This window comes from Dermacentor silvarum, chromosome 7 (assembly GCF_013339745.2).
Source record: "Dermacentor silvarum isolate Dsil-2018 chromosome 7, BIME_Dsil_1.4, whole genome shotgun sequence".
Classification (NCBI taxonomy): Eukaryota; Metazoa; Arthropoda; class Arachnida; order Ixodida; family Ixodidae; genus Dermacentor; species Dermacentor silvarum.
Window position 1 is genome coordinate 176,292,131 of NC_051160.1, and position 21,600 is coordinate 176,313,730.

Genomic DNA, 21,600 nt, shown 5'->3' on the forward strand with positions numbered 1-21,600 from the left:
CACAGCAGCCGCCGCAGAAAGGCCCCCGCTCATGCAGCGCTTTGTTTCCATATATTCTATCAGTGGACGCATGCCTTATCGTTGGTGTCACCGGTGAAAAGACGACGCACGCTACTCTGGCTAGCTACCACGTATGCATCGTGGACGCATCTTGCGCGGCACTACGCCTTTCATCTCACGCTTTCGCCATACCCTCTTCTTCCGCTGCGTCCTCCTCCTCGCGCACTCTTCGCTATCACCATCTTCCGTCCCCCGCGTTCGCTCTTTCATCCTTCGCTGTGCTCGTTCGCTCGGTTACGCCGACGCTCGACGCAGGAACGGGTGCCTAGTTCGTCACCCGCGTACGGACTCAGAGACGCGTACGCTCACGTATACGCTTATCGAGACCCGTGTGGTTGGGCCTTATGAGCGGCGCCTCAGGACTAGGGCGGACGACGGAGAATCGCGACTGAAACGCTGCAGCACCGGTGGAAGGGGCCGTAGTCACCCGGCTACGCCAACAGAGAAGGTCGTTGAGACAGCAATCAATTCTTGCACGTATGGTTGCACCTTTGCAGTAACCAGCGCGGCCTATTCAACTCTGTGCTCCAGACTGCGTTCTAGACTACAACTAACATGATATTTGTGAAAGTGATAGCACTATCATAACTACGGCGGGTACATGGATGGGCAAAATTTTCTTCAGAGTAAGCAAGACCATTTCTGCCCGAATCTCACATGGTGCCCGACATCCACACAGTGCTCCATTAAGCGAATACGTTTGCGAGCCGGCATGATATTCCGTTGTCTTTTCAGTACTCGTCAGGTGGCCGGTGGTCGACTCGAACTTCCTGCCTCCACGGCCCTTGTGCGTTCCAAAATAAGCAATCCGCGCCGTACACGTGTTGTCCTCAACCGGTGTTGTATGGAGCTCTCCGACAAATAGGTCGGTGGAGGACGTGTTTATGGCGACGCATGAGGGAATGTCTTCACAAAATGAACATTATAAAGATCATTGGAAACGTAAATAAGCATTATCAACATGTCTGCGTCACTTTTCATAAGCGAGATGCTGTTTTTCTTCTTTGTTTTTCCTGTGGTGCTTTCATTCCATCTATTGTAAAATCAGGGCCATGATCAGGGCCGAAGAATTGCAGAGAGCAGTGGTTACAAATAATACGTAAAAAAGAACAATATCTGAATATAACACATTAAATATTGGAAAACACAACCACTAAGACAATAATACAAATTTGAAAAAGAATACCACAAGCAAATACAAATACAAGATAGAACAACAGAGAACCAATAAAAAAAGTGTTAACATTAGTTGTTGCTAGCTAAAGTGCATTTGAAAAGTTTGTGGTCAGTGCAAGGTAAATACAGCTGGTAGCGAAGCTTCCATAGAAGCCCATACGTTCAAAACATGGCGACTTATCGGCGGTTCATGGAGCTTAGCGCCATCTGTGTGAGGAGGGAACACTTCCGGCGGAACAAAAAATAATTTGAAGTCAAATCCGTTAAAAACTGAAGTGACGTCATTTTGTTCTGATAGGCGCGAAGTTTGTTTTCCGAGGCCTGCCATTAGAGCTGTATATTCAAATGCCCTGCCATTCGACTTGATGGGCGTTCGGGGCTTTCAGCGTGGAAAGTGATGCAGGAAAAGGTCAGCCGTACGGGTGTGGAAATCGCATCGCTGCACAGAACATACTTTCTCTGGAGGCCGAGGAACGCTTTGGGCGTAGATTGCGTAGAGTGCTCGTCCTTTCGTCGGACGCCAAGCCCGTCGGCGAGCGCTGTCTCACGAAAACAACTAAAGTAAACAAGTATCTGACAGTCACAACTCACTACTTATGACTGCACAGGTTAAGAAACAATAAAACCACCCGCGTCACCGAATTTAGACACACGTTGACATGCAAAACAACACAACTTGTGAAGGGGGGGGGGGGGGGGGGCGTATTGTAACAGGTGAACTTTACGAACGCGCCTTTCAAATAGAGTTATCTTCTCGCCATGGGTATATAAAATGGATTAGGAATTATATTTTCGTTGAATTAATCTACCTGCGTGTCGCTTTAATGAAACAACGCATTTTTCTTTCCCAGTGTTTATTCTCTCCAAACATAGTCGCGCTTCAATCGCTGCTCCCATAACCACCCTGGCTGATGTTGGTGACAATTGGTTCTTAACCGCTTTTCGCCCGAAGCTTCGCGACCTATGTGGATCGACCTTGGTCAGTGCAGTGAACGCAAGAATGTGGTTCCACTTTTCAGAACTCCCTTGGAAAGAATGAGTTGCGGAAAGTGGAAGTACTACAAAAAAGGACCGCAACCTTATATCTGTGGTTAATGCATGATACAGGCGAGGAGAAATGAATTTGTGGTGCAGTGAACAATGATGAAATATGCAATGAAACAGGCTCAAATGGAAAGGTGCGAGTGGTTGTAGTTGAAGGCGGGATTTCATATAACTGACACTTGCAGCTCGAGCGTAGTTAGACATAAAACACGCCGAGTTATTCGGGTCTATTTCGAGTGAGTGAATCAGATTGTCGTTGCTATACTGGGGCGGCATATTCCAGCTTGGAACAAATTAGTGTTTTATAAAGCAATAGTTTAAGAGCTTGAGAAGCGCACGAAAAGTCGCAACGAAGACATCCAAGCGTTTTGTTGGCGTTGCCGATTACGGATTCAATGTGGCCATTCCGCGTAAGTTTAGACAATATACTGCCGTCGAGACATCTGAATGAGGTTACTACTTCCAAGGGAGAGTTGCCAAGGTAGCATGCATTCGATGGATTTGCGGATAGAGTCACGCGCATTACTTTAATTTATTAGTCTTGAGTTCCATACACCAAGTTTTAGACCAAAGGGACACAGGATCAAGGTCGAATTGCAGTATAGTATTGTCGTTTGAACCAGTTATTTCTCAAAATATTTCGAAATATTTCTGAAACGCTTTGCCATGATGGGTGCATATGGCTGACTGCAGTCTAGTGTTGAGTCGAGAGTTCAGTATACGCGTATTTCGTGTTTGTTGCTGCAGTTTCACTGCTGCCTACACTGCTGCCCAAAAGTGAAATACTCACAGAGATGGGCGACTACACATATACATACATCATGCTAAGCGGTGTGCGTACGCCGCATCACTGCTTCAGACAATGAAAGAACTCCAGAACACCGATAGGAAGCCTACGATGACTTTAATAGAATGAAAGAGATGAGTGCGCATTGAAAATGTATGAAACCAGTAGGAAGGTGTAGCAAATCCGTAGAACAGGTTATCTATCGGAAGAACAATATAAGCCCAAGCATGCCTAGTGCAGTTTGTGAGCACATGCGTTTGGTGCAACGGGTAATCGCACAGCGGCAGATGTAGGGGTAATTTGGGAGCTACCGGTAAACAGCTATTCCGACAGCAACTGTGATGACGAGACCATTTATTTATATACCATGTAAATGAATAAACAAAATGCAGAAGCATTAAAACTACCACGGCAAGCAGATCTTACAAACGCAGTGAAGCTGAGGCGTTTCTGTAGTATATGCGTGAAGTCGCCGATTTTAGCGAAGCAGTCTGTTTTTGCTGCGCGAACCTGCAAGTAGCGAAAATAGGAAAGGGAGGGATAAAATTCTCACTCCGCAAGACACAACCGCTTGGTGAGGCAGAACGCACGGTTTTTGAAGCCGGGATTTGATCTTGAAATATCGAGACGCCTTGAGTGGAAGATATGCAAGATCTGTATAAAACCTAATTATTTCCACTGGTAGAGTGGAACACGCTGCCAGCTCGCGTCATTGAGTGCCCCACAGAAGGTCGATATTTATCACATGTTTGACGTGGACATTTAGTTTGCGCCTATATGTGATTCTTTTCTGTTGTGTGATTACATTTGTGGCGCGTCGTTGCCCTCCTCTTTGGATGCGAAGCATCTTATGCTCGGGGCTATGTCACTCCCTCCCTCCCTCCACCGCGCGGCGTCCACATCCGCACTGCGCATGCGCATCCTCCTCCCCCTCCTCTCCTTGTCTCATCTCCTCTCGGTATTCATGCGCATCCTCCTCCCCCTCCTCTCCTCTCGGCATTCCTCCTCTCCGACGCTCCTCTCCTCTCCGGATTGCGCAACGAATGGCAACACCTGCGGCTCGAAGCAGCTTAGGTTAGAGGCGCGACGGTAGGCGCCCCAGAGGCACCGGCAACAGTCACCAACGTCGCGCGCGTTCGGTGCGAACGCGGGCAAAACGCCGATGGCGTTCACAACAGTTCTGCGCGTTGCTGGTGCTGCTGCATGTCCAAGTTTATACAGCTGATAAAACTACCTTGAGTCGACCCCATGGCTGCTTCGCATACTACTCAGGGTTCCCCTACGGGAAGATGGTGTAAATTTTTTGTCCGTAATGTTCCATTAGTATTTTCGTGTCATATTTTGTGTCGCATTGATGGCACATTTTCTTGCTTTCCTTTAAGCCTAAGAAAAAAATATTTTTTTTTCATCTCTCGCAGCAATAATGCATTCTAGCACTGTAGAATCTGTAATGAAAATAAATAAGTATGATTGCAGTGGCCGGAGAACTCGAAGATAAGTTTTTCCCAGCGCCACCCCAGAACGTGCAGTTGGGGCACACTTCAACGCCAGCTGGCCCAGAAGAGAGCGATGACACGCAGGGACAGCTGCGGGATTCCCACGCACCGCCAACTCGACCCCCGCCGAAGAACGCTCGAACTACGCTCTGAGCGTCACAAGGGGGTAAAATGGCCTCATAATTTATTGTGCGATTGAGCTTTTATTTTATTGCGATAGCAAGTATGCGGACACTCCAGGCGCATTTCTACCGTCGCCGTCGCCGTGAGGTTGCGTATAAAGCCCGAGGACGATAAGTTCGTCGCCGCGCGCTGTGTGCTGTATGAGCGAGTCAAAGCGTGCGAGCTGGCGATCGCGGCTCAATCTCGCGCACCCAAGAAAGGGAAGCGGGAAGAAAACGCGCCGTCTTCAGTCGCGCGCAAGGCTCCTGGAGGAAGGTAGGGCGTGGAAAGGGGGTTCGTTCTACGACGCGCGCGCCCACCCGGGCCGCTTTATCTTGAAAGCCATCTGCGGCGAGGACAGAGTCCTCCCTGGCTCTCGTTGATGCGAGGGGCAGCACGAATGTCAATTCGCTCGCTGCGGCTGCCGCGCTTACTCACTCCAGTATTTTGACAGCGAGTTTGCGCGGTCATTGAGTAAGATGCGTTCATGTTTGTCTGTGCGCGCGTGACACCATGCTTGTTAATTTAGTTATTATGTCTATGTTTATAATTTTTATATGACCACTAAAACTACTATCCTTAATTCGTATAGCTGTGCATTAATTTTCTATAGCGATCGATGCTTCGCCTTTCGGGTGACTTTTTTTATGTTCCCATCATGAGACCGTCTTTTGGGTTAGGCAGCTGCATTCTTTGGTTGTTCTTCGTCTTGGAGTATGCTGGGGTTTATTGTGAGGTTCCAAAGACGCTTATTGCGAGGCTTCAAAGTAGTCATGGCCTTAGGACCACAGCTGTTTCACGGTATTTAAGTATTTGTGGCGGCCATGGAATAAGTTTTTTTTTAACATTCGCGTCCATTCACTGCTTCGGCATGGCATCATGCCGCCAAACTTGCTGGTAGAAATTGATTATTATTATTTCTATGATGGCTGTTTTTCTTGACGCTTAATTCCACCAAAAAAGAAAGGCAACTAGTGCGGCGACCAGCATCAGCCTGTGAACGAAATTATTCAATGTTACCGGCGCAGGGCAGCTCGCACACTATCCGGGCGACATTGCGGCTGGCTTCGTTGATGCGATTTTTTTCAAGCATTCAATGTTGTCAGCGCCGATTACACATTGTCTCGGGTTCAAGGTGAAGCTCCGCCGTTATTAACTGTTAGACAATGAAGCCAAGGAAAGCGCCGGGGAACTAACTGCTTTCTCTCATTGGACTATGGAACTAAATGCGTCTAAATGTGATTTTAGCGCTCAATTTTAGGGTGAAAGCCTTAAGTGTCTCATACCTCCGATGGCCCTGGAAAAAACGCGTCGTGCGGTTCAGTGGTACAAAATTTGTCATCATCAGCAATGGCTCATACCCACCTAAGTAATCAAAAATGTAATGTCGCATTCCTCTCGTAATGCAGAGGCTACAATCACTCAGCCAAGTGAAGCGAACAGTGCATACATTCATTGGAATCACGCAGACAACGTACAGAAACGCGGCGTCTAGTCGAGTGGCACAAAAAAAAAAAAAGACACGCGACCTCCTCAGTGGCTCATACGCCCGTAAGCAAACAAATAAATCCAATGGTTCATATCCCCGCAAGGCTGAGGCTACAAGCGCTCAGCAAAGTGAAGTCAACAGCGCATACTCTCATTGAAATCATCCATACAACAAACAGAAGAGCGTGCGTTTCAATCCCCTACAGACAGGATTCAAATTAAAGTCGAAGAGAAACGTCGTTGCCACGAGTCTGACCCCGCTATAGGAGCGTGCGAAACCGCAGCTAAGCGTCGAAAACGAGCTGACGAAGCCGAACTGCGAAAGCAGCAACGCGACGATGCGAGACGGCGCATTACCGAGTGGGCAGCAGGCTTTCGCCTTCACGTGTTACAGGAGTGTAACATGCTGCCGAACTTTTTATGCTCCTAAATAAAGAAAATAGAAGAATAATGTGAAACAAAGGTCAAATGTGCCGCTTGTCGCACGAAAAACAAGAGGCTTTATTGGCCAGTTCCAAAGAACTGCGTGAAGGCTGGTGTTGACTAAATGGCTTACATCGCAAGCTGTGGCCGCGAGTGGCGCTGCACGCTTTCAGATAGTCCAAAGAGCAAGACACTACTGACTAATGCCATACAGCAAGTGATTATAACGAAGAAAATTCCGGTTGAATGGCGTGAAAGCAAAATGAACATCATCTACAAAGGCAAAGATGATAAGAGGAGCTCGTACAGGCGAGTTACAGTAACGTCGGTGATATACGGAATTGCAATGCAAGCAATAAAATGACAACTGTCCAAGTGGGCGGAGAAAAAATGATGTCCTGGGGGGAACTACAGAATGTGACAAGACGCTTAAAGGATAATATGTTTGTAAAAACGCAGTGCATAAAAATTTCAGTAGCTCAGAATCGACCTTTATCGATAGAATTCCGAGATATCAAGGGAGCCTATGGCAACGCAGTAGAGAATTGTTATAGGATATTCTTAAGAACGAAGGCATACCTGACGATTTCGTAGAGCTGCCCAGGGGGATATATAGAGACAAGCGTGTACAAGTTGTGTGGGAATTCACCAAGGACTTAAGCAAGGACGCCGTCTCTCCATTGTTGTTCATGCTTTATGTTGAGGGCATAGAAAGACGTCTACATGCGTATTAGACAAATCGTGCAACAGAAGGTCCCGGGACTGATGCATGCGGACGACATAGTGGCACTAGCTGGCAATACAATAGATTTGCTGGCACTTGCGAATGTCTGTGGCAACGCAGCGACAAATCTAGGCCTTAAGTTTAGCACAGAGAAATCGGGAATTATGGTCTTTAATGAAGAGACGAGTAATTACGTTCAACAGCAGGGTATACCCATAGTCAAGCAATAGAACCACCTAGGCGTATACATAAACGAAGGAGAGACTTACTCTAGAAGCTACCAAAATAATCTGAAAATAAATGGGAAGCGGAATGCAGCAATAATGAAACAGAGCACTGTGGGACCACAATAACTATGAGGTTGTGCGTGGAATCTGGAAAGGAGTAACGGTGCCAGCGCTAACGTTCGCAAATGCCATTCTATGCTTAAAATCGGGTATCGTATCGGGGTGGGAAGTTAACCAAAGATTAGTACACCGGTTGGCTTTGGGAGCCCACGGTGAAACCACAAATGAGGCAGTGCAAGGTGACATGGGTTGGGCTTGTTTTGAAGTCAGGGAAGCACAGAGCAAAATTAGTTTTGAAGAAAGACTCAGGAACATGAATGAAAATAAATGGGCGGCTAAAGTGCACAAGTACGTGTACTTAAAAAGCGTGGAAACAGAATGGCGGAAGATGTGAAGAATGTTGGCAACCAAGTACAGGATAATCGAAACTGCAAATAGACTACCAGGAGTCATCAGAAAGAAATTGAGAGAGGCGGACACAGTGAATTGGATGCAAAGAATGGAAAGGAAAGGACCATGGCGATTTACATGAATGAGAAGAAAGAAATTAGAAGGGAAAGTCTGTACGATAACACAAAGCCTTGCTATTTGAGGCTCGAGCTGGTTGCTTAAGGACGAAAACATACCGGAGCAAGTATTCGCAGCAAGATGAGTCATGTCTATACTGCAGAAAAAACTCGGTGCTCGAATTGAGCGAAATGCAGCTCGCCTAAGGTGAAACGTAGTGAGGTGCGAGGCATGCAATGATGCACCGCGAATGGGCTCATGCTGCCTTAAGCTCATAACCCCGTAAACGCGGCCTCCCCATTTACGACGACAGAAGTGAAATTCGACGCTGGAATAATGAGCGGTAACGCAGCCAGCTTTGGAAGAAGACGACGAACGCGGGAACAGTGGCACGAGCGCGAGATTACGACAGGAGACGCCGACAGCCCGCGCGCATAAGGTGCTTCGCACCTAAAATCCGGAGACCACTTAGCATTTCTTAATGGCATTTGAAGGGCGACCCAGTGAGACCCGTAGGTAACGTGCACCTTCCAGAAGCGCTTGGATTTAGAGTGGGCGGAAGCATCAACCGGTTAGTAGTCGAGATAAGTAAGAGATGTTCAACGTATTGGTGAAAGAAGAGCAGAGAAGATATTTATGAGGCCGGATCTACTACAGGCATAGGTACAAGGTATGTAGAGAAGTTGTGAAGAAGAGAAAAAAGCTTAAGGAGGTGTATGCGAAAATGCTGGAATGAAGATCATGTATAGCATACCTGATTAATTCAAGCAGGCTATAGTTGATCACCGCCCCATTTTAAAAGAGATGCCAATAAATTATCATCATCATCATATTATTCAAGGCACACTCAAGTAGGCTACGCGACAAGGTCTCGCCACCCAGCACGGTTTCAAAGGCAATGCCAATAAATGATTATCATGATCAAGATAATGAGGCCGTATGCGCGTAAATATCCGGAAAAGTGGTTGCAGCCGCAGTAGTATGGAGATTCGTCACGCAGCGGTTGTGGGCTTGGCTCCCTGAGGCGGCAAATTGGCATTTTTCCTTTATTCTTATTATACATCGCAAATTCATTTCTCATCTGTGTTTTATCGTTTAGTTGAATAGCAAATGCTAGTGACTTTCTCCCGTGTTTTCAGCTACACAGGATCGTTAGTTGAGGCCCAGAGGCAACTGAACATAGACGGCGGCACTGGACTAACTTTTACGGAACGCCGAGTTTTGGAATCTTGAAATTAAGCAGTGCTTGTCTGGTTGCAATTGCGTGAACGGCAAATTTCTGTTCCTTTTTGTTTCGTAAGGATGTTACCTTGGCCTAATTCATGAAATGTCATTTGCAGTTCGCTCGCATGACAACCTAAGTGAGTCTGGCGGGTCGGCGTCGCGCATGAGGTATTTATTTGGTAAACGTACTTCTTTGCCAGAAGAACCCGTTTAAGAAAGAAGAAAGTGCCACAAGGCAGTAGCGCACCCTGGATCTCTGCCGGGGGGGGGGGGGGGAGAAAGCACTTTGCATAATATGCAATTTCCTTGCTTTATCCAGAGGAAACCAACCAACAAGGCAGTAGCGCACCCTGGATCTCTGCCGGGGGGGGGGGGGGGGGGGGGGAGAGCACTTTGCATAATATGCAATTTCCTTGCTTTAGCCAGAGGAAACCAGCAGCAAATAAAATGCCTAATAATTATAATAATATTTACACCAAAGATGATGACGATGTTTATTTCTTCAGCGTTTTACGCAAAGTAATTTAGGAGTGAATGAATAAATACGAGACAGTGATAAAGTGTGTTTGTTATTCGGGCAAATTTGACCTCAAGCCACCTTCTGCATTGTAATGACAATGTGACTGAAGGTACACGTTGGACTGGTGGGGCTGGACGCGTCGGGGGGGGGGGGGGGGGGAGTTACAACCCCCGAAACGCACTCCCCTCCTACCCGTCGGCGCGCAAGGTAGACGCGCTGAACGAACAGGCGGACCCCGGAGCACAGCAATTTGGACGAGGCTTGTGGTGTCGCAGTACCACACCATACGCAGCTACGACGCCTATTCTTCAACGATATGGCACCTATGTACACAATTTTCAGAAGATGCGTGTTCGACACCCCACCAGGGGCAAATTGTGGAATTTATTTCTCTTTTCCTCATTATTTCTACCCTTCCATAAACATAACAGCCTCTGTGCTTTCTCTAGCTTCATTATCTGCTGTGCTTGCGACCAGCAAAAGGTCGAGCCCCATCGCGCTTCTTGCACGCGTGACGTAATCAAGATGAGTCATGTTTGCACCAGTGACAAGGTTGAATCATTCAGAAGGTACTTCGCGTAAAAGGGCGCGATGCCCTTTATTCCACCGTACTTCAATGCGCAATTCTTTCACAGATGATACCAGCACGAAAACGAGGTTCGTCAACAACGCCGCGGTCACGCACCACGCGCACTCGAAAAACACAATTTCCAAGCGTGCGGACCAAGAAGCCAGGCCACAGCACACACTTGAAAAGGGGATCAGTGACGGCGTACACGAAATACACTTCCTCGCCCACCCTTGCGTGCGGGTGGTGAGATGTAGCAGGAAGGGATGATGCAGGGTGCATATCTGATGCATTATTCAATTGGATTGAATTGAAGCGTTTATATCTTTAGACCAGAAAACGGAGCAGCAAAGCAATAGTCTGACGACGTTCGTTGCTCCGAATACAGTTGAGCGGCGGAAAGCTGAAGGTGACAAAATCAAAACACCAACAAAACAGCGTATCGGCAACAGTTCATACACATGAATCATAATGAAGTAGGATAGTAGAAATCAAGAAGAAAAAATATAATGCATGATGCCATATCACACATCTTAAAGAAAACAAGAAAGAACATATCATATCGGCATACTCATAAAATCTCGTCCCCATTTCAGAAATATAACCCATGATGCTATTTCTCACATCTAAAACAAAACAAGAAAATACATATCTTATCCGCATACTCGGAAAATCTCGTCCACATTTCAGAAATGTAATCCATGATGCCATTTCTCACATCTCAAGAAAAAAAGAATGTCGCAGTTTCACCCGAAAGGCGAAGCATCAATTGCGATAGCAACTTAGTAGAGAGCTATACGCAGTAAGGGTAGTAGTTTTATCAGCTGTATAAACTTGGACATGCAGCAGCACTAGCAACGCGCAGAACTGTTGCCGACGCCGTCGCCGTTTTGCCCGCGTTCGCACCGAACGCGCGCGGCGTTGGTGACTGTTGCCAGGGCCTCTGAGGGCGGCTCGGAGGTTTTCGACGAGATTAGAACGGGGAACTCGTCGAGAAGCGTCGTAAGTCTTTACCACCTTCTCGCCTCGCAACGTTTTTATATAAATACGCATTTGGTGTCGCAGCTACAGTGCCTAGAATAAGTATATTCTAGACACTGTACCGCGGCTAAAAGTCGCCTCCCCTCCCTCCCTCCCGTCCCCCCCACAACCTTTCGCGCGACGGAAGAAGTCGCGTTTGCTCTCTCTCTCTCTCTCTATCTATCTCTCTCTCTCTATATATATATATATATATATATATATATATATATAGTGAGGTGATTGTAAAGGAGGAAAGAGACGCTTAATTCTGCAGCCCTTCGGGGAGCACGGCGCAGAATGCGCGTTTGTTCTCCGCCGTGCGTTCGCTCCCCGTCAGAGTGCGCGTCCCTCGTACGCTTTCACTCGCACATACAGCGTCCGGCGCGCGGCCACGATTTCATCGCCGTTGACGTCATACGGAACCTCACGGGGACGGCGACGACGACGCCGACGGCAGAAATCCTCTTTGAGTGTCTATATAATTCCTATCGCGGACAGACAGACAGACAAAGAACTTTTATTTTGGTCCTGAGAAGACGATGAGTGTCCCCGTTAGGGGGCGTCGTCTGCGGGCCGTACCCACGATGGAACCGGGAGGTTGAGTCTCTCGGCGATCTCGCGGGCTATCGCAATAAAACAAGAAAATACATATCATATCCTCATACTCAGAAAATCTCGTCTATATTTCAGGCCATTGGAGTTTAAAACTGATAAAACTATATTTCAGGAAACATTGCTTTCTCGTTACCATATGTTCACTGACAATAGTTTCAATTAGTGCATTGCGTCAAGGGGTAATACATATCCAATCCATCTACAGCTCCGTTGCAATACGTTCCAAACCAGGCTATCCCCATCTTTATCTTGTGACCCAGAAACACCTCACTGCAACTATTTGCAAGAGCATCCCATTCTGACAATTCATAAACATTTCAAATTGAATATAGCAATCCTTGTTTACAAATTGATTCACTCAAGCATCCCTTTCATAATTTTCACCAGAGAACTAGTTGTCATTCTCAATGTCCCTCGGTTTATCATCAGCCAATAAATTCCTTTTGCTGAAAATTAGTATTGAATGAAAATTGCTTCCCGGCACTGGTCTGGCAGCCGCATGTGCCACACTAGGGCCACTTCCTAAGTTAACGCATACCCCTTCTTTCTGGGGTTTTACGTGCCAAAACCAGTTCTGATTATGAGGCACACCGTAGTGGAGGGCTCAGGATAAACGTTGACCACCTGGGGTTCTTTAACGTGCACTACAACGCAAGCACACGGGCGTTTTTGCATTTCGCCTCCATCGAAATGAATTCGATGCCTTGCCACTGAGCCACCGCGGCGGGTGTGACTCCTGCGGACGCACGCCACGGTCAGGTGCTGCACTCCCACGCCGTGGCTCAATTGGTGAGGAGCGTCGCACGCGTAATGCGGGTTCGGCTCGCATCAAGGACAAACGGTTTTTTCGTCCACTTTCATTTCACTTTGCTGAGTAATTATGCAATTCGGTTAAAGCAACAAATAATTTTCTTTCTGCGGCTCCGTTGGCTGCTTGATGTCGAACCAAAAGTTCCTCGGTTGCCTTTCCCATCGACACGTATTGAGACGAGGTGTCTTCGTGAGTCCCGTCATTTATTAAACACCTCGGGGGAGTCTTGCCGTGAATCAAGTCACTCGTGCACAAATACTATCGCATCACTTTCTCACAATGTCAAGTGTAGGATAAATTCTATGCGCCGGGCATTCTTCAATTTGAACGACATATGAAATAAGACGACGGCAAAACGAAAGCTCAGTACGGGATATCTTCACGCTCAAATACACAGAGTCTGGCTACCGTGTTCGAACGCAACGAGCTTTCAGCAGCGTCGAGAAGGACCATATCGAAAGACTGTTCAAATCGGAACAAGTTCCAAGTTCCGTTACCCCTTCACGTACGTTCTGCATCGCCTTTGTTCTGCATGACGATGTCCGGATTCTCTCCAGTGCCAACCCAGTCGTGCCATTCAGACTGGCGCGACATTGTCGCGCTTTCCTTTTCCGGGCCGCCGACTTCCGCGAGGCGCTTCCCGCACGCACCTGGCACGCTGCATCCTCGTACGGGGGAACAAGACGCTCATTTGGGCAGCGTGACTTTTTTTCTTCTCTTACAAGGGACTGACGTGACGTTTCCTAGCGCAACTCGGCATGAGCGGAAGCAGGATAAGGGGAAAGCAGGGGAATTTCTTGTTCTTGTTTTGTTTCTTTTTGTTTTGTTTTTAAATGCAGATAAGCCCAATATAAACTAGCAAGCGATCATTCTCAAACTCAGAATGTTCCTCAAGGATCGGCGTGCTCGAGGTAAACGTGTTAGAGATACCTATAGCGGTCTGTGATTGGACATCGAATAAACTACTAATAAAGCCTCTTATTTCCAGCATAATTAGGAGGTAATGATTCCGTAAGATGCTCCCTCGTTATTCGCTCATTTAATGTTTGACATGTTTACGGTTCAAGGGCAGAAACGGATTTTTTCTACCCTATTTGCCTACCATTAGCTTTCTGATGCTTGTCAACGAGGCGCTTGATCTAAATTCGGAAAAAGTGATGCAAACAAGTTTTTGTAAATTTTTTCATAATACATATTTGTGTAATGGTTTCATACACCTTGCTTGGAATAATTTCTATCCGGAAGATACGTACCACGAAACAGCCCTTCTGACCGTTATTGTGGTCATTTTCCTGCCGCTACTGCGCTTCATAAGTTTATAGTATATTTCAGTTTCACTGCCTAGAGGATACCATTATTCAATATGACAACCCAAGAATCCTCCGAATGGAGCAACAGGCCTCATATTACGTAGACGCGACGAGTAAAAATGTCGACACAGCAGAGTTCTCAGCATAAACCCACATAGAGGATTTGGCAGTTGGGCTATGCGGTAAAAAAAAAAAAAGGCAACGGCACAGTAGCTCCGCGACGCCCCTAAACTTTTAATTTTGAACGAGAGAACATATTTCAGTTGCAGCTTCAGCCCTGACGCTTTTTCTTTCAACTTAGTTTAGAGTATGCGACGTAAAATAAAGCGAAGTACGATATACTCACTAATGCGAAATTTGTATAGGTAAAAAAAAAGTATTTCCAGAAAGCCGAAGTATAGCCAGGTTCTCTTTTATTCGGTGCTTTCTGAGAGCGCAGTCCTGCGTCGGCGTTGTGCCTCGTAACCGAGCGAATGATGAACGCGCAGGGAGCGAAGCGGGGGAGGAGGGTGGAGCGGAGGCGAAAGCGTGAAAAGAAAAGCATAGTGCCGCGTAAGATGGGATCTGCGGCAACGATGGCTACGAGATGGCGCGCGTCATCTGTATGGAAACAAAGCGCGGTCTGCGGCGGCTGCTGTGAATCGCGCCCACGCGTCACCCACGCGCTGCCTCTCGCGATCTCCCGATGAGCGAGGCAGTAGTGCCACACTTAGCTCCGTTTGCGACGTACCGCACGAGAATATATCACCAAGTGAAAACACCTATAGAGCGGCGCTCAAATTTCGCATTAGTGAGTATATTGTAATCGTCAGTGGATTCTTTAATGTTTGCTCGGTAGTGGAAGAATTTCTTGTCGAGTCCAACCGAAAGCCGCATTAAATGTGTGCTTCTCAAATAGTAATTATTCGTTCTTCCTAATACATTTGCTTCCATTTTAACACGTTATTCCGCCTTTACACAGCAATTACTCTGTAGCATTCCTCAGAGTTTATTTGCGGTTATAGCGTGCAATGATCAGCCCACTCCCGTAGTTGGTATGAGCCACGATTCGGATGGATAACAAACGCGATTCCTCGAACGGTGTTCACACTACACGCGGGTGGAGCAACTCCTCCGCTGCTGCAGAGGGAACAGCGCCATGGCAGCTACGACACTTGCACACGGGATTCATGATTCCCGCCTGCTCAGGCAAGCGTTCCTTAGTGGCTTTCGAGTCTGGACGGGTGCCCGACTTTTGTACTTTCATTGAACTATGAGCGCTGGTTTATCGTGTGTGTGTGTGTGAGAGTGAGTGTGAGTGTGTGTGAGAGTGTGAGTGTGTGTGAGAGTGTGTGTGTGTGTGTGGTGTGTGTGTGTGTGTGTGTGTGTGTGTGTGTGTGTGCGTGCGTGCGTGCGTGCGCGCGTGGTAATTAAACATTTTCTCATTACATTGCTGATATTTCCATGCAATAAAGCAGAAAAAGAGGGTTAGTGGCCTCATGTTTAGAGTGTCGGGCTTCTCTTCTCGAGATTCGTTGTTGGCATCTCATCGATGCATAGATTTATATATATATATATATATATATATATATATATATATATATATATAGTTGTGGCTAAGCACATCACGCTGGCCCGGGAAGTATAAAGAAGAGAGTAGGACGTACGTTGGCTTTGCGCAGTATATTTTGCTAACGTTTCGGCTGGTGCACCAGCCTTCGTCAGAGTAACAAGTACATGCCATAGGGTTTCCTTATAAACACACTATACATGAGATAGTGTTGTGCACAATAAATGACAATGACAATAAAACGTAAAAATAGCGATAACACCGGCGAAGTTTATCATAATGTAAGTGATAGGAAATTTGACATAGATTCAGTACTCGTGACAGTGCAGTCAAATTGCATGTGACAAAGAAAAAAAAAGATACACTACGCAGCTACACTATATCCAGACATGCTCCGGCCTGAACTAATCAAGTAATATAAGCAGGCGTGGCAGCACAGTACCCACGTAGCACACAGCACAGAGATCAATTTTTATTTTCTAAGCATTGTAATGCAAACCACTCGATATGAACTAAAAAAAGAAAAAGAACACGAAAATGTGGCTCACACGTGGCATAGAGTACAGAAATGAATCGTTACCTCGGGTGACCGTTGCTGGCAACCAGGTGGTTTTCATTTTTACGGTCCTTGTGCCGTGCCCTCACGACCTCATACTTGGACTTGATTTTCTTTCTGCCCATTCCGCTCTAATTGATTGCTCCACCGATGTCCTGCGCCTTGAACTGTTACGCCTCTGTGAACCCAGTGACCCACCTCCTCCGTCTCGCTTACATTTCAGAGATTTTGTTCGCCTACCATCCAAAACCATGACCTATGTCGAATTGTAATGCTAACCGGCTGTTCCAGATGGCGACTACTACGTGACGCCTCTTACTGACGTCCTGCTCACGCACGGCGTCGCTGCACACTACACGGTCCTGAGCATTACGGCTAGCAGAACCTGCCTTGCACTTGTGAATTTTGGCTTCATCAAGCAAGTCCTACCACAGGGGCTTTCCGTGGCCCACCTTTGTCCCCTGCCAGAATTTCAGCTCCAAGCTTTTGCGCTGGATGCTACACGTCTTCCGTCAAGCACTTCGATGTCGACAACTTGTGGCAGCAGTGGAATGCGCAGCGTGATCGCCAATAACCTTCCGCCTGAGCATACGGAAGCCCTCAGACGTATTCTCGAGTCGTAACGCGATATTTTGGACTTCTGTAATCGGCCTTTGGGCCAGACGTCCGTTGTCTACAGGACAACGGACAGGTGATGCCAGCCCTGTTCACCGGATCCCGTATCGAGTATCTGCGACTGAGCATCTAGCAGGATGTCAACATGGTGCTTTCGAAGGACATTACTGCGCCGTCCTCTAGCCCCTGGCAGCCCCTGTTGTTTAGTTAAAAACAAGGATGGGTCGTGGTACTTCTGCGTGGACTATCGTCACCTCAACAACATTACGAAGAAAGACGCTTACCCGTTACCACGAATTGATGATGCCCTTGATTGTCTGTATGGTGCCGCTTACTTGTATCCTATCGACCTTCGATCTGGCTATTGGCAGATTGCTGTGGACCCAATGTACCGAGAGAATACCGCTTTTGTAACTCCTGATGGGCTTTACCAGTTCAAGGTCATGCCTTTCGGTCTGTCAGCCACATTTGGGCGATTGATGCACTCTCGACTCCATGGGTTCCAGTGGTGTACATGCTTGTGTTATTTAGACGACGTGATTCTGTTTTCGCCTATGTTCGATGCACACCTCGAACGCCTCTCAGCGATTCTTGACGTCTTCCACCGTGCCGGACTTCCGCTGAATTCATCGAAGTGCCGGTTTGACCGTCGCCACATTACAATCCCTGGCCATATTGTGGACGCTGCCGGCGTACAACCTGACCCAGAGAAAATTCGAGCTGTGAAAGACTTCCCTGTGCCAAAGTCTGCCAAAGATGTTTGCAGCTTTGTGGGGCTCGGCTCCTATATTCGCCGGTTCGTGAAGAATCTTCCAGTGGTTGTGAAGCCGCTTACAGGTCTCAAACGAACCTGGGATCCTGCACAAGCCGCGGCTTTCTCTGAGTTAACCACACTCCTCACAACGCCTCCCATTTTGGCCCACTTCGAGAAATCCGCTCAAACCGAAGTCCGCACTGACGCGAGTAGTAACGGGTTAGGCGCTGTGTTGGCCCAACGTCAACGTCGAAGCGAACTGCGTCATCGCTTATGCCAGCAGGCTGCTGTCCGCACCGGAGCGAAATTACTCAGTTACAGAAGGTGAGTGCCTCGCTCTTGTATGGGCAGTTGCAAAATTTGGCCCTTATCTATTTGGCCGACCGTGCACAGTAGTTTCCGACTACCATGCCCTCCGTTGGCTCGCCTCTTCGAAGAGGTAGATTCGAGATGGCGTCCGCTTCGAAGATCCGTCGGCAGAAGAAGTACGCAGCACCTCCACCAAATAAATGTTACGTGGAAGCACAGTAGGGAAACTATTTACAAGCACTGGCCAACATGGAAGCCAGCCAACATCAAACGCAGCACGCCGTCGTCTTCAGATCAGCCAGAGACCGGTTATGGGTACGTCCCACTACATCGAAGTATCAACATCATCTTCTTCGAATAGCACGCAGCAAATATGGAAAATCTGCTCGAAGTGCCTATATAAATGCTGTCGCCACATTAAACAGAGGCCTGGGAACAAAATCGACGCACAGGAAGACGAGTTCGACGTACACGGTAATACGTATATATACGTACTGAATTTGTGGGCATTACATACGATGCCGAATTGCATGATAGTTTGGCTTTATTTGTACTATTAACTTCGCGCTGCCAAGCACGAGGTCGCAGGATAAAAAATGGCAGCCGCGACGGCCGCATCTCGATGGGGGCGAAAAGCAAGAGCGCCAGTGTCGTGTGCATTGGGGGCACGTTAAAGAACACCAGGTGGTCAAAATTAATCGGGAGTCACGCGTGCCTCATAATCAGATCGTGGTTCTGGCTCGTAAAACCCAAGAAAAAACTTTTGCATTCCCCCCCCCCCCCCCCCCCATGGCAAGACCTTACATTTTTTCAGACCCCCTATTTCTTTTCTTCATGACATTAACTTCTCTATTGCGCGCATATACGTTAGCGCTGTCTTTTTCGCGTCGACTTTGGTTAACACGTCTTTCTTTCTTTCTTCACCAAGAGGCCAGCTGGGCCATTATGCGGTCTGTGGTGCAATTTCTTTAATTACTTACTACATTGGCACGAATTACGCCCGCTGCGTTAATTTTACCTCCTCTGCGACTAAATCTCGCTTCTTGACTGGTTGAGACCTACATTTTGATACCTTCTGCGACTCGCTACGATATGGCCGGCCCAGATCCCACGTACGCCAAGCTCATGTGAATTCACCAAGGAAACCTTGTCTTCAAAAACTGCTTTTTTGCCGAAAGTGCGGCGGCTTGTCCTCTAAAAGGGTTCGTTCACCAAGAGCCGCACGCTGACGTAACGTGAGCTCCAATCTGACGCTCAGTTGTGGCTGCGTCATGAGGCATTAGAGCACTGGTATACTAAAATAATAAAAGGACCTAATTAAAAGCCAGAAATATCTGTTCCGGTACTTTGAGTCCTTTGTACAACTCAGATGCTTTCCATGTAGGTTCTAAAGCTTCTTTATCGTTTTGGCGTTCGATCATTTGCAACGACTTATTATTGTACGGCCCACAACCCACCCGTGTGTGTAGAGAGGAAGCACGAAGGCACAGCGATGCTCAGCTCGTTGGTTGCTTCAGAACCCCTTGTGTTTGGTGCATTTTGCAAGACAGTTGGCGTTCAGCTTACTTCCTCTGCAGGTTATTATGTGACAAAACTGCGGTGCGTTGTCGTGAAAATGCGTTTTCGCTTTATTATTGCGCTAACCAAGCCAATAAACTAGGATCGATCCAACCTTGCGAAGTGCGATTTTAAATTGCAAGACCGCAGACGCTTGGGCTAGTCGGTACATACTGAAGTCACTACATACTGTTTTTTTTTTTTTGCGCGGTTCCCCTATCGCGTATGATTTTAAAGACCACAGTCATGTGATCATAGGCTGCTCATAGGCTGATCATAGATCATAGGCTGCTAGCTGCTGCACAAAGTTCACCCTATAATTTGTTAATGCGTCATGAAATTCCCCAGACTAGGGAAGTCACCTACATTCCCGATACAAGGTTTGTCAACTGCGTTTTGATGCCTGCGCGCTTTTGTTCGTAGCCGTTTTCAGCGCTTCATGCCTCAGATCGAGTATGTTATTTTTCTAAAAAAAGAAAATGTTGTAACTGGGCCCTGGGTTAAACGTCCCCTGATCGAGAATGAAAAGTACCATGGAATCCCCTTCTGATGACAAAACATCAAACCAGAATGCGCCTCGTGTTAACACCTCGCTGATTCCTTTAATGTAGAAATTAGGTGCACAAAGTACAAAACAGGACTCCCGTGCATATTTCTCGGGCTTTAGGTTATCATATTGAAACCATAAAGAACTACCAATACTAAAGGAATTAAATAAATGAGCCAGCATACAGTGCTAACGAGGGATATATGTTCATGAAAAAAAAAAAAACCTTTAGGGCTGACAATGAATACTTTCCCAGCTTACCCGTTCTTTACCCAGGTTGTATGTGCATTATTCTTAAACTTATATGGAAGGCTTTGTTCTGGTGGCTTAAATTTATGGTTCGAAATGAATGAATACACCGGCGGGACTGTTTCGAGTGCATGTTGACGCGCACACGTCCCATGCATGCCCGTTTGCACAAACCAGCGGTGTAATGCACGATTCAACCACTGCCCGCTACGAGGAACTTGGTCAGCAGAAGACAAAAAGACAAAAACCACAAGGCGAAAAACAAACACACAAGTTTGGTTCCATATGCTGTAGTGATTGTCCTCTAAACAGCGTTGTATATTGCAGAATATGTACCAACTCAAGCCTCTGAAGCAGCTCTTCTCAACACGGACCTTTCGAAGAGGATATCGGCAATGTGAGCAATTAGGATCTGCTTTCCTGAGATAATTCTGTTCGGGTAGCTCGGAATTATGTTCCGCTACTATCAAGACTTTATCGGCACACACAGACCAGACGCGCATTCGCTTCGTAAATGGATGAAGCGCGGCCCTCACGCGGCTTCCAGGGCTAACCCGAGCGCCCTGTCCGTAAAAAAAAAAGTTTCGTCTCGAGAAGCCTGCGCGGACGAGCAGCCCTGCCAACCCCGTTGCACCTTCCGCATCAACCCCTGTCAACAGCGGCGGCCACCGCACGCGGATAACGAGACTGCGAAGTATTCCTGGACGGTAGGGAAGTGCAGCTCGTCGCCAGACTCACCCGCGTGTTCCGGCGCTGCGACGCATGCGAGGACCACAAGGAGCAGCGGCTGGGCAGTAATCCAGGCCATGGTATCCCACCACACTCACACCACACACACACACACGCACGCTGCTGCTGTGCGGAGTCGCAGCGGAGGCTGGTCGAGTAGGCAGCGGCGACGGAGGCCCGCTTGCAAGTGAAACCGGTGCCCGCCTCGGTCTCGCGAAAGCGAAACGTGGAAAGGGTGGCCGCCGCCGCTGCAAATCAGAGCAGCCGGCGAAGGAGGCAACTGGGCTGCGCTTTCTCCCCGCTCTCCCGCCGCGTGTCAACACTGTTGAAACACAAACGGGGCCGAGACACGCGTCGCGGCCTTGTACTTGCACCAGCGTTGCCAGGCGCCTGAGTAGCCCAGTTCCACGATGACTGCTCAGTTGGCACCTCAGATGTTGGCATCTTCGTTGGCACAGAGCGACGGGAGCCGTTGTTGATAACTTAGCCGCGTGGCTGCTAAATCTAGCCATT

General features: G+C 47.6%; 1 protein-coding gene across 1 annotated transcript in view; it reads right to left on the reverse strand.

Moving 5' to 3' along the window:
* Nucleotides 1-21,261, reverse strand: part of LOC119458715 (uncharacterized) — a 311,049-nt gene extending 289,788 nt beyond the window's left edge. The window contains exon 1 of the mRNA XM_037720571.2: nucleotides 21,097-21,261. Coding sequence (XP_037576499.1) covers nucleotides 21,097-21,166 — 70 coding nt within the window. The 5' untranslated portion in view covers nucleotides 21,167-21,261. The remainder of the gene's footprint in view (nucleotides 1-21,096) is intronic.
* Between the last annotated feature and the right edge of the window lie 339 nt (nucleotides 21,262-21,600).